The sequence below is a fragment of the Betta splendens genome, chromosome 5 (genome assembly GCF_900634795.4).
Source record: "Betta splendens chromosome 5, fBetSpl5.4, whole genome shotgun sequence".
In the NCBI taxonomy this organism is placed as follows: domain Eukaryota; kingdom Metazoa; phylum Chordata; class Actinopteri; order Anabantiformes; family Osphronemidae; genus Betta; species Betta splendens.
The window spans coordinates 6,518,896-6,533,992 of NC_040885.2; the positions used below are offsets into that span (position 1 = coordinate 6,518,896).

The window sequence follows — 15,097 nt, forward strand, 5'->3', positions numbered from 1 at the left end:
GTGGTCCAGGGTGAAAAAACAACAGGATCCTTACATCGGGTGACTGCTTTGTCTACCTGTAGCTGGTGTTTTGCCCCTTCGATGTTACTACCAATTCCTTTCTGGGCATTGCTCATGCATTGATGCATGTGCCAGGTTATTGGGCCAGGTTATTGGGCAGTAGTTGGATAGGACTGCTCACCTCTGGGTTTCCTTCAGGATCAGGACTGGTCTGGCTTCTGTTAACCATTCAGGGTGAGTTACATCCATTAGTAGCCTTTTCATTTGTGCCGCCAGGCGCTCGTGGAGTGAGGTTAGCTTCTTCAACCATGTCAGGGCCTGGTGCTGTCCAGTTCTTCATACTTTCTCTTGGATTTTTGTCATTTTGATGGTTACTGGATCTTGTTAAGGAAGGTAGCTGTGGTCTTCTCTCAAGTTCACCAGCCACTTGGCATTGCTGTTTTTTGATGCCTTCTTCTCCAATATGCCCTTGCAGTATTTTTTAGTCTCCAGCCTTGGTGGGTTTGCTCTCGTGTTAATAGCCTGCCACTGTGAGTACACCTTGGATGGCTCAGTGGAGAACATTCTGTTTATTCCTGGTTTCAACTTCTCTTGTGTTTCTCTTCAGTCGGGTAGCCTTACGTGCATTGTACTTCTTTGCCATGCTTTTCTCTAGTTCTGGTAGTTGGCTAACCTCTTTTCCGTGTTCCACGTTAAGCCCTGTTACTATTGGGGCTTGGAACCTAATCTGTGATTGTGGGGAGGATGATGATATCACCCCTTTTGACCTGGCATCATGGGTCCCCCTTGCTCTGTGTGTGTGTGTGTGTGTGTGTGTGTGTGTGTGTGTGTGTGTGTGTGTGTGTGTGTGTGTGTCTGTCTGTCTGTCTGTCTGTCTGTCTGTCTCTCTATCTCTCTATCTCTCTATCTCTCTATCTCTCTATCTATACATACGTATACAACGTTGTTGTTGTTGTTACCTTAATTAGTTAATTACATAATTGATGATAGTATGATGATAGTATATTCTGTGTCTGTACACCTTTTTCCTTTTCTAGCTGGACAACCTGGATGAGCAGGCAGCACAGATCAGAAGAGAGCTGGATGGACGACTGCAGATGGCAGACCAGATTGCTCGTGTAAGAACCCAACAATGAGTGGATGGATGCTGTTGTTCCCAGTCTTTCAGTCTTCTAGAAAATCTAAAACCAAAACACCTCAAACCTTTTAAAAATTGTACTACTACTTTTTCGTATGAAAGTATGCCGAGGATGATAGTAATGGTACCAGTGTCTATGTGTGTGTGTGTGTGTGTCTATTTTAAATTATGAGTTAAATATGTAAAATATAATAAACCTCAAATGATACACACCATTTGTATAATATGCATAAATACAAATACCTGTATAAGGTAACTAAATCATCATCAGGGTTTTCTGGAAAATGGCATAACTACTTTCAGATGAATCTATCTCTGCAACCACAAAGTCTATTTGACTCCAAATAGTGTCATAATGTAGGGGAGACTTGAGATGTGATATGAGGTACAAGTGTTTTCAGTCAATCAGCAGCTAACTGACAAACCTAATTAAGTTATTCAGCAGGGAGAGTCAGAAAATCAGCAGGACTGTGGCTCCCGAGGACCAGGGTTGGCCACCCTTGGTCTAGAGGGTTTATAAGGTTTGACAATATGCTATGGATTGTATTTACTGACCAGTTATGGTGGTACAGGCACTAACAGACAAACTGGAATGATGAGTATGTTTGGACAGGTAAATTTATCACCAGTACAAAATCTGAATCAAAGCAAAGCCACATACAGTATACAACAAACTGAAAAATACTGCTAAGCAGGAACTAACAAAAGTAAACCTTCTGAGAAGAAACACAAAATGAACAACAAAAAAACCTACAAAACCTAGAAACATAAAATGCTGCCAGAAAGTTAAAACTTGGCTATAAACCAGAGCTGACTAAGAGACTTAGTAACTACCGGTACTAACAATACAAACAGTGGATAACAAAGCTAGAGGTTGTGGAGCAGGAAGATCAGGAACATTTCAGATGAGGTAGTTAATTAAGATATTCACCTTGCCGTTTTAGTCAAATTACATACAGACTTGTTTCGCGCAAATTATTTATTTGCTTATTTAGGTACATTTCTGGTAGTACTTGGATATAAAGTATGTTCCTGTTAGGATCTATTTTGTAAGAGGGTAAACATTATCTCCAAAATTGATTTAAAACAATAAAAGTTAAGAGTTATTTGAAATGAGTTTAGAATTTAGGTTAATCAATATCATATTGCAAAAATGTCTACTGCAGTTGTTTATTTTTTTTCTTTTAAACAGCCTTTTTTTTACTGCTCATTAACCGGTTAATTTTTTTTTTCCCCCTTATTCAGCGTGGTGGAAGGTTTCCTAAGTTTTCCTCCAGAGAGATGGAGGCAATGTTCATTGAGGAGCTAAGATCCTCTGTAAACCTGCTGATGGCCAACTTAGAGAGCATGCCTGTATCCAAGGGTGGAGAGTTCAAGCTGCAGAAACTGAAACGGGGCCACAACACATCGATCATGGACATGGGACAAGAGGACGAAAACACTTTGTCCAAGTCTGATGTAGTGCTGTCCTTTACATTGGAGGTTGGTGAAGGATAATTAGTGTTGAGATCATTTTTAAAAAAGAGTAAAAATAGGAACAGAGAGATATCATACCGAACCGAACTAAACCAAACCAAACCAAACCAAACAATTGTGTTTGGGCAAACACAAATTATGTTTGGGTAGACTGTGGTGATAAAGAGATGGACAAGAAAGGTAACCTTAAAAAAGGCAGATTATTAGTAGTAATAGTTACGTTTATTTTGTCGTTTATCTTATCATATCTCTTGGCATTTTATTTTTAGACTGAGTCAAGTACCAAAAACTTCATTGTGTGTGGGAGTGCAATGACCCTAAATGTAGCCTAAGTGATAAAAGTTGCTAATATTAGCTGTTTATGTATCTATATTCTAAAACCATAAAACACATGAACATGGCTATGGGTGCTACGGCTGGTAACTTCCTACAACCTTCACAGTATTTTACACATGATACAGATTTCACCTACATTTAACTACTGTACGTGTGTTTACTGTTAATTGAATACAGTGGTTCCTTTACCCATCTGATGATTTCCAGTTTTACCATGGACACCAGTTTCATCAGTGACATCTATAGCCATACAGAGTGAAAACAAAATGTAAACCCGCCTATATACAATTTACTCTGTTTTGGCTAAGATTACTTTTCACAGTTCTCCCCTCTCTCTTTTGCTTGATTTATGTCTGTGTGTTTTTCAGGTTGTGATCATGGAAGTCCAAGGACTAAAGTCATTGGCCTCAAACAGGATTGTTTACTGTACTATGGAGGTGGAGGGTGGACATAAACTGCAGACAGACCAGGCTGAAGCATCTAAACCCATGTATGTTCAGTATACACACACGATCACAAACACGGTCACAAATTTTATTTTCCTTAAAACTTTAACACACATACTTGAAAGTAGGTTTAGTAATTGCAGCATTACTAATGTTAAACACTGCCATCTGGTGGTTCAGGAAGAGTGGGTGAGAGCTCTGCACTGTAGTGTATCATGCATGTCATGTCTTTTAAGCTGGTACACTTTGTGCCTGCTTCTATAACTAATTAGCTTGTTATTGTAGTATCATGGCAAGTTCAAATGTCATTTATGGTCATGTGGTTAAAATTATGTATGCTAAATCATCATGTGCGTATTATTTGTTGTGCATACAATCTGAGAATTTTTTGAGAAGTGGGCAGATGAAACAGCAATGCCTTAGGTGATGACTAAGGCACCCATGTCTCCTGGGGGCACTCTGGCTCTCTTGTAGTTGTTGTTCTTGTGATTTCCTGTCTGTAATTAGTTGATTGTTGTCACCTGTCCGTACGTGTATTTAAAGTCCAGGGGCCTCATGTTCAAAGACTTGCATAGATTTCCTACTAAACTTGGTGTAAGTTCAAATCCAAAAAACTGCAGGTTTCACACAGTAGCGGAAATGAAAAAATATAAGTGGTCTGACATGAAGGTGGACGTGAAGCTACGTCACAATCCTGGAACGGGCACCTCTACGAGATCCTCTAACAGATCATCTAACAGCGCTGTAGAATACATGTTTGCACCGTTTAGCTAATATTTATACCATCTAATCTAATTACATCTAATCTAATTTATCGTTTTTTCTCTGGTGACTACTGATCGTTTTCAAGTTATTAACAGTTTCCCAGTTTCACGTTTTTTATCATGAATGGCCAATAGACACATAGAGCTCAATACGTGCACAAGAACCAACTTCCAATATCTAAAATTCAACTCACACAAGCACAATGACAATACTAGAATAGAGTCAGTTCCCAGTCTCTAGTACTGTTGTTGGCCTCAGCTGAAAACACATCCTGAGGGCAAATGTGCATCCTGTTGTCAGTATTGGTTCAGCAGAATGGTGGAAATGACATTGGTATGAAGTTAGACATTCACTTGAATAATAAAGTCCAACCGACGTTACTTAAATTTGTGACTTGATGTCATTGTGTGACATAAGCATTACCTGTGTTTTTTGTGTTTGTACCTTCTCTGTGTGAGTTGTCATGTGTTTATATATTTGGACATATAGGTGGGGTACCCAGGGTGACTTTACCACCACCCAGCCTTTACCTGCTGTTAAAGTGAAGCTTTTCACCGAGAGCACAGGAGTGTTGGCTCTTGAAGATAAGGAGTTGGGAAGGGTAAGAAAGATTTTGGTTTCACTGGGATAATTTCATGTGACTACTTTATATCTATAATGATGGTGCTATACTGATTATGCCATTTTATTAGGTTGTTCTCCACCCAACTCCCAACAGCCCCAAGCAATGTGAGCTTCATAAAATGGCTGTGGCTAAAGGCTGTGCAGACAGTGACCTCAGGATCAAACTGGCTATTCGTATGGACAAACCACAGAACATGAAGCACTGTGGGTAAGTCATAGCATTTGTTAGTGATAGATCAATGTTGCATGCTGGTCGCCATGTGGAAATTAAATTTTTTTTCTAGTCAGGTAATTTAGATGAACATGCTATAATTTAGATTTAGCCACTGTGGTTATACAATGACAAAAAAGATCAAAACTAAGATGTTTAGAGTAGTATTGCACAAATACAGAATTAACACTAGGACTACTGGATTTTCTAAAAATACCAGTTTCATCTACAAGGTGGTCAAATGATCTGCTCGGCTAGCTGAGACCCTGAATCATCTGTGAACAGCGGCTTTTGTTAGGTAAAGAGGGCCATCACTGACGCACTCTAGGTGGTGGGTTGCGTGGGCTCGCTGACCCTGCTCCTGTCTGCAAGGCTGCACAGTTCCTGAGTCTATGAGTGACATCCACTGTTACAATGTTCCACTGCTATGTTCTTGGATTTACAACATGAAAGGACGAGTGTTATTGTTGTGGTCTCACCGAAGGAAGCAATAAAAAACAATAAAAAAAATCAACAATACAATAAGACAGTTACAGATCCTTCTCAAATGTGGCGAAGCTTTGTTTATTTACAAAAAAAACTAGTTCAAATATTGTGCACTGTATATTGTGCACTGTAACGTGATCCACCAAAAATTACAGAAAACATGACAGTACACCCATCAAGTTTAACAAATGTGCAATAAAAAATATAAACAGAAAACGCTTTTTTATATAACGTTTTATATTCCGTTTATTTCGTTATTACTCCTTTCACCTGTACCACATAAAGTCATTGCAGAGCTCCAGCCATGTTCCTACAAAGTTAACCAGCTGTTTATTTCGTTATTTCCTCTTTCATGTCCGTCTGTTAAATGAAAGTAGGCAGGGCTATCTACGGCCCGTTGCAAAGGTAAGCGCTGACTGTGGGAGCTGGGCGCATCTACATACAGGACAAAGACCTGTGTTCCACTGCTACAGCCTCCTCTGTCAACCTGTTGCTTTGGGCCGTTATTCCCCCACTTACCTGTGCCACAGAAAAGTTCACAGATTTTCAATAAGGGTTGACCAAAACAAACTAAAGTTTTCTTTACTTGTGTAACTTCATTTATTTCCAGGACTCAGATGTTAAAATGTAACAAAAAATTCATAAAAAAAGTTGGAATCTATTTCTCCCGTAAGAAGCCTCGGCAGATGGTTTGCTGTGGCTACAAAAACTACAACTAGTGCTTCCTAGTTTCCTCTGTACCTGCCCAGGCAACGGTCAGACTGAGAGGGGGCGGAGCCAGTCTGCTGGAACGAAACTGTACTGGCCGCCATTGTTTTTCATGCATACAACTACAGCACAAATATTCAATGGCTGGACGATCTGCTCTGGATTATTTAGAAGCCAGCAAGTTATATAGTGTTAGAACAGTCTGATATTCAGGATTACCTGTATGATCCAGAGTGCAGCCCAGACAGGTTACAGTACACAGAGTGAGAATGTGAACGGAGCTGTCACAGCCGAAAGGTGCCCGCAATAAGTTGACAGCGAGGCAGCCGACAGCGGGGAGATCCGACAGCTTACAGGTGTGGAGTAGACAGCTGGTGGTCTGCACCACACGCCGATGTGAACAACTGAATATCCCTGTGCTGAATTTCACGGCTGCTGATTTTGTTGGGATGAAGTTGCGGATTCTATGTTGAACTCTGGCTCATGCAACTATCCACAAATATCAGAATGTGCGTGCTGAAGTACTTATTGTCTTCTACATAATCTACAGAGGTACAGAGGAAACCAGGATGCGCTAGTTGTAGACTGTGCTGTAGCAAGTAATCCACTAGTCTGGGTTGGAGGAGGAATGACTGATAACTTCTCTGCATATAAATTATGAAGGAATCAGAGTGTCTACTCTGATTCTACCTACCTGACACTGTTTTGGTCAAACCTCAGTGAAAATCAGTAAAGTTCTCCAGAAATCCAGGGTAAGTCAAAAATCTTGGCTTAACTACAACTGAACTCATCCTGGTTTATCATGTATGTTTGTTTAAAATCAAAGATAAGAATGTACAGTGACTGGGAAAAGAGCACGTTTTTTGTACAATATTGTTTAAAAGAAAGCATGATCTGATCTCCTGCAGTGAAAGTGTCCCTCAAAGAGCAGAAGCTTAATATGGACATGTATGGGGTGCCAAATGTAAAAGGAGCACCTATAACTAGTTTTCTCACATTTAGTTAAATGTGCAAAAGTCTAAATGTAAATGTTAAATGTTAAATGTAAATGTTAAATGTAAATGTTAAATGTAAATGTAAATGTAAATGTAAATGTTAAATGTAAATGTTAAATGCTAAATGTTAAATTTAAATGTTAAATGTTAAATGTTAAATGTTAAATTTAAATGTTAAATGTTAAATGTAAATGTTAAATGTTAGATGTTGGCCGAGTTTAAAACTGAATATTCATGAATGTGCAAGTAGACTCCATCCCTACCCTCAAACAGCGCTGGTCTCAGATCAGAGACGCGAACTCAATCACCTCAAACAGTGCGCGCAAACCCCGCCCACATCTGATCTGGAAACTTTTGTTTTTAGCCTGGACGTAACTTCGGCTAGCTAGTATAGTTAGCCAACTAATTCTCCACCGGCGCCACAGAAATATTCTTTTTAAACCTACTTAACTCCTCATGGTGTTTACGACAGAACGGCAGTTTGAAGCGGAGCCTCAGCCCGCACACCTGCCGTTACAGCCCGTTCAATCTCCCCCAACGGGAGGGAGTCGGAGCTGGCGGCCATGATGGCTTCGACTTCAGGCTTCTCTCCAGTATTTTCGTGCACCGATCCAGAGTCAGATGTGGGCGGAGCTATGCGTACTGTTTGACGTGTTTGAGTTCGCGTCTCTGATCTGAGACCAGCGCTGTTTGAGGGTAGGGATGGAGTCTACTTGCTCAGTCATGAATATTCAGTTTTACACTCGGCCAACATTTAACATTTACATTTAACATTTAACATTTACATTTAACATTTAACATTTAACATTTACATTTAACATTTACATTTATCATTTACATTTAACATTAACATTTAACATTTACATTTAACATTTAACATTTACATTTACATTTATATTTAACATTTACATTTAGACTTTTGCACATTTAACTAAATGTGAGAAAACATGTTGTGTCATTTAGTTAAATGTGAGAAAACTAGTTATAGGTGCTACTTTTACATTTGGCACCCCATAGACATGTACAGTATAAAGAGTTGAAACATGGAGTAACTATAACTTGTTAAAATGGGAAATACCACCAATCTGGGTTCCCTCTAAGCTATGCGTCTATGCAGTTGTGCACTTCTTCAGTGTTGTCTGCACACAGCAAATCTATGTAGTGCATAAAATAAAATTCAAGCTGAAGTGTAAATAAAATGAGCACATTGCAATTTATTTCGTACAATTTTGCAAAGCTAACGCTGTCCAGCCAACACTGTAAAAAGTAATACCTAGATCTAACTTATAAAAAGGATGCATGGGGTCCAATCCCACAAAGAGCCTCTGATATATCTCAAAAGTATGCACCATTTTGGAGGAATATTTGAGCTCGAGGGCATAGGTAAGTCCAAACAGGATGCAGCATGCTTTCGACAGGTTTGGCACACCTCTGACCACAGGCTGTCCTTCTATGATGATTCCAATGTCGTTGGGCTGATGGCACATGTAAATTTTCAGTGGGAAACTGCCAAGCTCATCGTGCACCTCTGTTTCATCACGACTCTATTGGGGACCAAAAAAAGAAAGAAAGAGTTTGGTCAGACAAACAGGTAATGACAATAATATATACTGTATGCATCACAATATAAATACATACAAACAGAAAAATAAATGGGTAGCTTTAAGCCCAATACATACGTGGGGACACTGATGAGGTCTTACTGTCTCTCCCCCATGTACTGAATGAGGCATCTCAGGACCACTTCAATTCTTTTCTGCACAGATGCAGATGGATCCTGGTAAAAAGTAAAATTTGATCAAAATTCACAACCTGATGTCAGATTGCTGTTAAAGGTCCTATGTATGTACTATACATATACCAGTGTACTAAAGGTGTCACGCTTTTAACAGCATCAAAAACACATGTGCAGCTTACCAAGCTGCCTCAGAGAAAGAATGACATAGTAAGTTAATGCTCTATTAGGTGTTTTTCACTGTTTGTTGTGAGGAGGAGGAGACAAAAAGGTGATCATATCTGCCTAATTGTATGGCGCCCACACTATTGTTTGCAATTTTACCTAAGTTTTCTTTACCTGAGAATAGATGTAGCTGTATCTATTCTGAATTTTTTCTTACCTGAATGTGAAGCTTGAAGACCCCAGGTAACAAAAGTGCTTGGGTATCTAAAGATCAGGAAAATGCATGTTAGAATAAGGGTAAGAATCTGTGGTAAATTTAACTTATTTAAGAAAAAGGTTAGAAATAGTTGTAGGGTTTTTTCAAACACTATGTCATTAATTGACTATGCAGCACACTAGGCACACACCTGTACAGTCAAATCTGTGCATCTGCTTTAGCAGTGCAGAAGTACTAACATGATCTCTGATTCCAGAACCCTGTCAAAATTCAACTCGTTTTGCATGTTGTCCATAAAACAGCATAGCATACTGTCCCTTATTTTCCCTCACTGCAACCGTTTCTATTGCATTTGAACCCGTTATTTAAATTTGTCCAACTTAAACGTATAACTGAGGACATTTGTGCAAATAATTATTACCTACGTACCTACGTATAGTGGGGATGATTAGACCATTAATATGAAATTAAACAAATGCGTTTTGAGGCTACTTTGCATTTAATTTTTTCCAATAATATTACTTTAAATTTTCAGTTAGCGTGAACTTAAACTAATATTTGACATTAAACTGTAAAGGCAAACGTCCTCGAAAAAACACGTTCACTTTAGCTCCACGGTAGACTTTACATCACCAATCATTAGGTTAAATTGCTCTTACCGTGTTAATAAGTCTGTGAAATTCAGATCTGCTGCAACAAACAACAGCGGAACAAAATGCGGCATCTGCCTGTGAAAGTCCGCGTAAAAAGGAAAATGCCAACTTAATAATTTTAAAATATTTACGTTTCATGAACACGCCTCCCACATCGGCAGTTGCTCTAATAAATTGAGTATGTCAACTCACTTTTATTACATTTCTTGTACACAAAATCTACATACAAATAATTAACCCGAATAAATCACAATTGTTTTATTTACAATATATGGTTATATTAAAACTGATATATTTTAGCGATCCAGAGGGGTAGGGTTCCTAGTTTGGTTGACTGTTTCAGTTTGTGTTGTGTGTTATGTGGCTCTTTTATTTTGAAGCGCATATAGTTGCGTGACGTCAGGTGTGCTTCCGGGGGGAAGGGTCCCGGGAGAAAGAGGCGGGAGTTTTTGTTTGTGTAGTTCCGGGTGATTGAAGACTGTTGAAAGACCTTTTGTCACCCTGCTTTTGTGATTAGGAAAATAAAGGAGTGCTGCTCACACCGAGGCTCGTAACATTGGTGTCAGAAGTGGGATCTTTAACATGTCTTGTTAGACCAGAAAGAGGAGCCATGAAAGGAGAACTGCGGGAGCTGGAGCAAGCTGTGCTGGAAAGCAGCCTGCTTCTGAATAACCTGATAAGGGCGAGCGTCCCCAGGACAGCGCTGCACCGAGCCCGACACCCAAAACACCGGTCAGGCTCCCGAGGTTCAACGGGCTGACTCCCCTGGAGCCCTACCTTGCTCAGGTCCAGCTCACAGCGCTGCACGGTGGTTGGAGCGGCAAAGACACGACGACGCAGCTGGCCCTGGCTCTGGAGGGTCCCGCTCTGCAGGTGCTAATTGATGTCGCACCGGAGCAAGAGCAGGAGTTACCGGTGATCACCGCGGCGCTGGAGAGACGCTTCGGACAGCGGACATCGACAGAGCAGGCTCGCGAGCAGTTAGCCCTTCGGGCTAACTGGCGCAGCCCATCCGCCTGCGACCCCACCGGCTGCCTCTCTCCAAACACCAAGCAGCAGCAGAGCTGATCACCGCCATGGCCAAAAACGGCATCATCGAGCCGTCGGACGGCCCCTGGGCTGCCCCGGTGGTGATGGTGAGGAAGAAAGGGGGTAGCTGGCGACTCTGTGTGGACTACAAACGCCTTAACGCCGTCACTCTGAAAGACTCTTACCCACTACCCCGCATCAATGAAGCTCTGGATTATGTGGCGGGGTCGTGCTGGTTCAGTTCCCTGGACCTGAGAAGCGGTTACTGGCAAGTGGAGCTGGCCCCGGAGGATCGAGCCAAAACGGCTTTTACCATCGGCCAGGGACCGGGGCAGTTCAGAGTCATGCTATTTGGACTGTGTAATGCCCCTGCCACCTTTGAGCGCCTCATCCGTCAGGCTGGGCTCCGGCTGAACCCGGCAAAGTGTAATCTGCTGGCCAGAGAAACGGTGTTCCTGGGGCACGTGGTCAGCGCACGTGGAGTGTCCACAGACCAGGCCAAGGTATCGGCTGCCCGGGACTGGCCGACGCCCACCACCGCCAGTGAGCTGAGGAGCTACCTGCGGCTAGCCTCTTATTACCGGAGGTTCGTTCGGGGTTTCGCCACTATCGCCAGCCCACTACATCGACTGACGGAGAAGGGCAAGCGGTTCGAGTGGTCTAGCACCTGCACCACTGCCTTCCAGCAACTGAAGGCGGCCTTGTTTGATGCTCCGGTCCTGGCCCTCCCCGACCCCCAGCAGCCTTTCATCCTTGACACCGATGCCAGCAATGTGGGGGTCGGAGCCGTCCCCTCTCAAGGGGAAGAGGCAGGTGAGAGGGTGGTGGCTTTCTACAGCTGCAGTCTGAACCGAGCAGAGCGCAAATACTGTGTGACCAGGCGGGACTTGCTGGCAGTGGTCCTGGCTGTGCGGCACTACAGACCCTATCTGCTTGGCAACCGGTTCACCCTGCGCATTGACCATGCCTCTGCTCAACTTTCGGCAACCTGAGGGTCAGGTGGCGAGGTGGCTGGAGGTGTTGCAGGAGTATGACTTCGAGATCCAACATCGGCCGGGGCGACAGCACAGCAACGCCGATGCCCTCTCCCGGCGACCATGCGCTGCAGAGGAGTGTCGTCACTGCCAGCGTCAGGAGGAGAGGGGGTCGACAGTGCAGAGGCAGAGCAATTGTTCACTGAAGAACAGTTACGCCATCACCAAGGGGCCGACCCTGTGCTAGTAATGGCGAGAGCCTGGCTGGAAGCTCGGCAGCGTCCAGACTGGACAGCAGTGTCTGCAGAGGAGCCTGAGGTGAAGGTCCTCTATTCTCAGTGGGGCAACTTGGAGCTGCACGGCGGAGTGCTGTACCGAGCGCCAGACCAAGAATCGGACAAACTACAGCTTCTGGTTCCTCGCGCCCTGCGGCCCGAGGTCCTTCAACTGGTCCATGGAACGGCAGGGGCTGGTCACTACGGCAACACCAAAACGATTCGCCGTCTGAGGCAGAGGTCCTACTGGCCTGGCTGTCGTCAGGATGTGGAGCTTCACGTCCAGTGCTGTGACACCTGCACCGCTCAGAAAGGACCCTGTCATCGCTCCAAGGGTCCGCTGCAGCAGTACTTGGTGGGGGCCCCGATGGAGAGGGCCGGGGTGGACGTTTTAGGGCCGTTTCCCCTCACGGAGTCCGGTAACCGCTATGTACTTGCTGCAATGGATTATTTTACTAAGTGGCCACAGGCGTATGCGGTGCCGGACCAGAGTGCCATCACATCAGCAAAGAAACTGGTGAACGAGATGTTCACCAGGTTTGGGGTTCCCACAGAGCTTCACAGTGACCAGCCATCACCAGCGAGATTGGGACCAGCACCTGCCTCTGGTCCTTTGGTCATACAGGACTGCTGTACAGGAGTCCAGCCAGTGCACACCTGCTGCACTGATGTTTGGCAGAGAGCTCCGCACCCCAGTCGACTTGGTCTTTGGACCACCGCCAGAACTGGAGATAGCTGGCGGCCCGGAGATGGACTATTACAGGCGCCTAAGAGAGAGACTCAGACTGGTGAACGATTTCACCCGACGCGCACAGAAGGACGCTGGGGTCAAACAAAAAGGAGCATATGACGCCGGCTGCCAGGGGCACACATTTACACATTGGATGTATTGCCCGGTGAGGAAGAGGGGGATCTCACCAAAGCTCTGCAACCACTGGCAAGGGCCGGGAAGTGTTGGATGTCATGATCTGTGTTTTTGTTCTTGTCATGATCTGTGTTTTTGTTCTAGCTGATTCCTTGTCTTATTTTGGTTCCAGGTTCCGTTTCCTGTTTTATTTTGGTAGTCCCCCGGTCTCTGTTTTGTGTTCTAGCTTCACTCCCGAGTCATGTCACGTCACAGCTGTTCTTGTTTCACCCGGTCGTTATCCTCACCTGCGCTGCATCAGTAATCACTCACCCGTGTATTTAGTCACCTCCTGTTCCCGTAGTCACTTGCCAGATTGTCGTATTCGAGTTCCCTGAGTGTTCGTGTTTGATGAGTTGAGTTCCCTGAGTGTTCGTGCTTCTCGTGTTTTGTTCCTGCCTGTATCGTGTTTCCTGCCCGACCCTGGATTACCTACTTACCGTGAGTTTTTGCCTGTTCCCTGTCTGTACTTTCGCCGAGCCTTTTCTGTGTATGACCTGGACCGTCTGACCGTGCCTTTGAGAATAAACCCTTTTGTTGACTATAATATCGCCTCCGTGCTGTGCATGTGGGTTCGCCGTCTGCCTGCTTCGAGCCCCTGACAGAACAATCTGGCCAAACTTGGACCCAGCCAGCACTTAGCCTCCGGTCAGGTCAGTGACTGTTTTTCCTTGTTTTTTTTACGGCGAATATAACTCTCCGCGGAAGTATGGAGTTTACCTGCGCCGAGCTACCCAGCGACCTACATAAGTATTTCGAGATCCTTGCGGAGGATTACCGACGGGCTAGCAACTCGGAGGATCAGCGCAGCGCCGTAGAGGTGGCAATAGTGACGCTGGAGGACGATGACACCGCGTTAGATCACCCCAGCGTTCATCGCCTCTACGAGCGACTATGCGCGAAGTTTGATGAATTAAGCGACACGCTCTGTACCACGCCAGCGCCAGTCGCACCGCCTATGGTTTCGGTTTCCTCCTCCCCGCCCCGTCGGATCGCCGTGCCTACACCAACCTGCCCAGCTCCATGGTTATTTCCCTGGGAGGATTTCCTGCTCTCACGCGGCCCTCAGTCTCCAGTTCCGCCGCGCGCTGCTCAGCCTCCAAGTCAGCCGCGCGCTGCTCAGCCTCCAAGTCAGCCGCGCGCTGCTCAGCCTCCAAGTCAGCCGCGCGCTGCTCAGCCTCCAAGTCAGCCGCGCGCTGCTCAGTCTCCAGTTCAGCCGCGCGCTGCTCAGTCTCCAGTTCAGCCGCGCGCTGCTCAGCCTCCAAGTCAGCCGCGCGCTGCTCAGTTTCCAAGTCAGCCGCGCGCTGCTCAGTTTCCAAGTCAGCCGCGCGCTGCCCAGACCCCAGTTCAGCCGCGCGCTGCCCAGACCCCAGTTCAGCCGCGCGCTGCCCAGACCCCAGTTCAGCCGCGCGCTGCCCAGACCCCAGTTCAGCCGCGCGCTGCCCAGACCCCAGATCAGCCGTGTGTTGCCCAGACCCCAGATCAGCCGTGTGTTGCCCAGACCCCAGATCAGCCGTGTGTTGCCCAGACCCCAGATCAGCCGTGTGTTGCCCAGACCCCAGATCAGCCGTGTGTTGCCCAGACCCCTGATCAGCCGTGTGTTGCCCAGACCCCTGATCAGCCGTGTGTTGCCCAGACCCCAGATCAGTCGTGTGTTGCCCTGACCCCAGTTCCGTCCTTGTCCCCGTCAGAGGGCGCTGTCCGTCTGACGACTGTTAACCCCACCCAATCAGGCCCGACGTCTCCCCCGTCGAGCTCGGCAGCTGTAAGCTGTCATGCCAGCTCCGGAGGGGACGCCGCTCCAGTCCCTGTCGGCCATGTTGCGGCCGTTCTAGTTCCTGTCGGCTCCTCAGAGGAGGACGCCGTCCCTGTTCCCGTCGGCCATATTGAGGCCGTTCTAGTTCCAGTTCCTGTCGGCTCCTCAGAGGAGGACGCCGTTCTAGTTCCTGTCGGCCAAGTA

The 15,097-nt window shown here is 45.3% G+C and overlaps 1 protein-coding gene and 1 long non-coding RNA gene across 22 annotated transcripts in view; one reads left to right on the forward strand and one right to left on the reverse strand.

Annotated features, from left to right (window-relative positions):
• The window catches only part of cadpsa (Ca2+-dependent activator protein for secretion a), a 174,365-nt gene that overhangs the window by 45,145 nt on the left and 114,123 nt on the right, over positions 1 to 15,097 (forward strand). For all 21 annotated transcript variants that reach the window (XM_055509343.1, XM_055509332.1, XM_055509329.1 and 18 more), the window contains 5 exons: positions 1,038 to 1,118; positions 2,384 to 2,620; positions 3,319 to 3,440; positions 4,651 to 4,762; positions 4,854 to 4,993. In XM_055509343.1, the coding sequence (XP_055365318.1) occupies positions 1,038 to 1,118; positions 2,384 to 2,620; positions 3,319 to 3,440; positions 4,651 to 4,762; positions 4,854 to 4,993 (692 nt within the window). The remainder of the gene's footprint in view (positions 1 to 1,037; positions 1,119 to 2,383; positions 2,621 to 3,318; positions 3,441 to 4,650; positions 4,763 to 4,853; positions 4,994 to 15,097) is intronic.
• Positions 8,437 to 9,350, reverse strand: LOC129604191 (uncharacterized). Its single transcript, XR_008694869.1, has 3 exons — positions 9,303 to 9,350; positions 8,865 to 8,962; positions 8,437 to 8,729 (listed from the first exon to the last, which is right to left on the reverse strand). It is a non-coding gene; the product is annotated as an uncharacterized LOC129604191 (long non-coding RNA).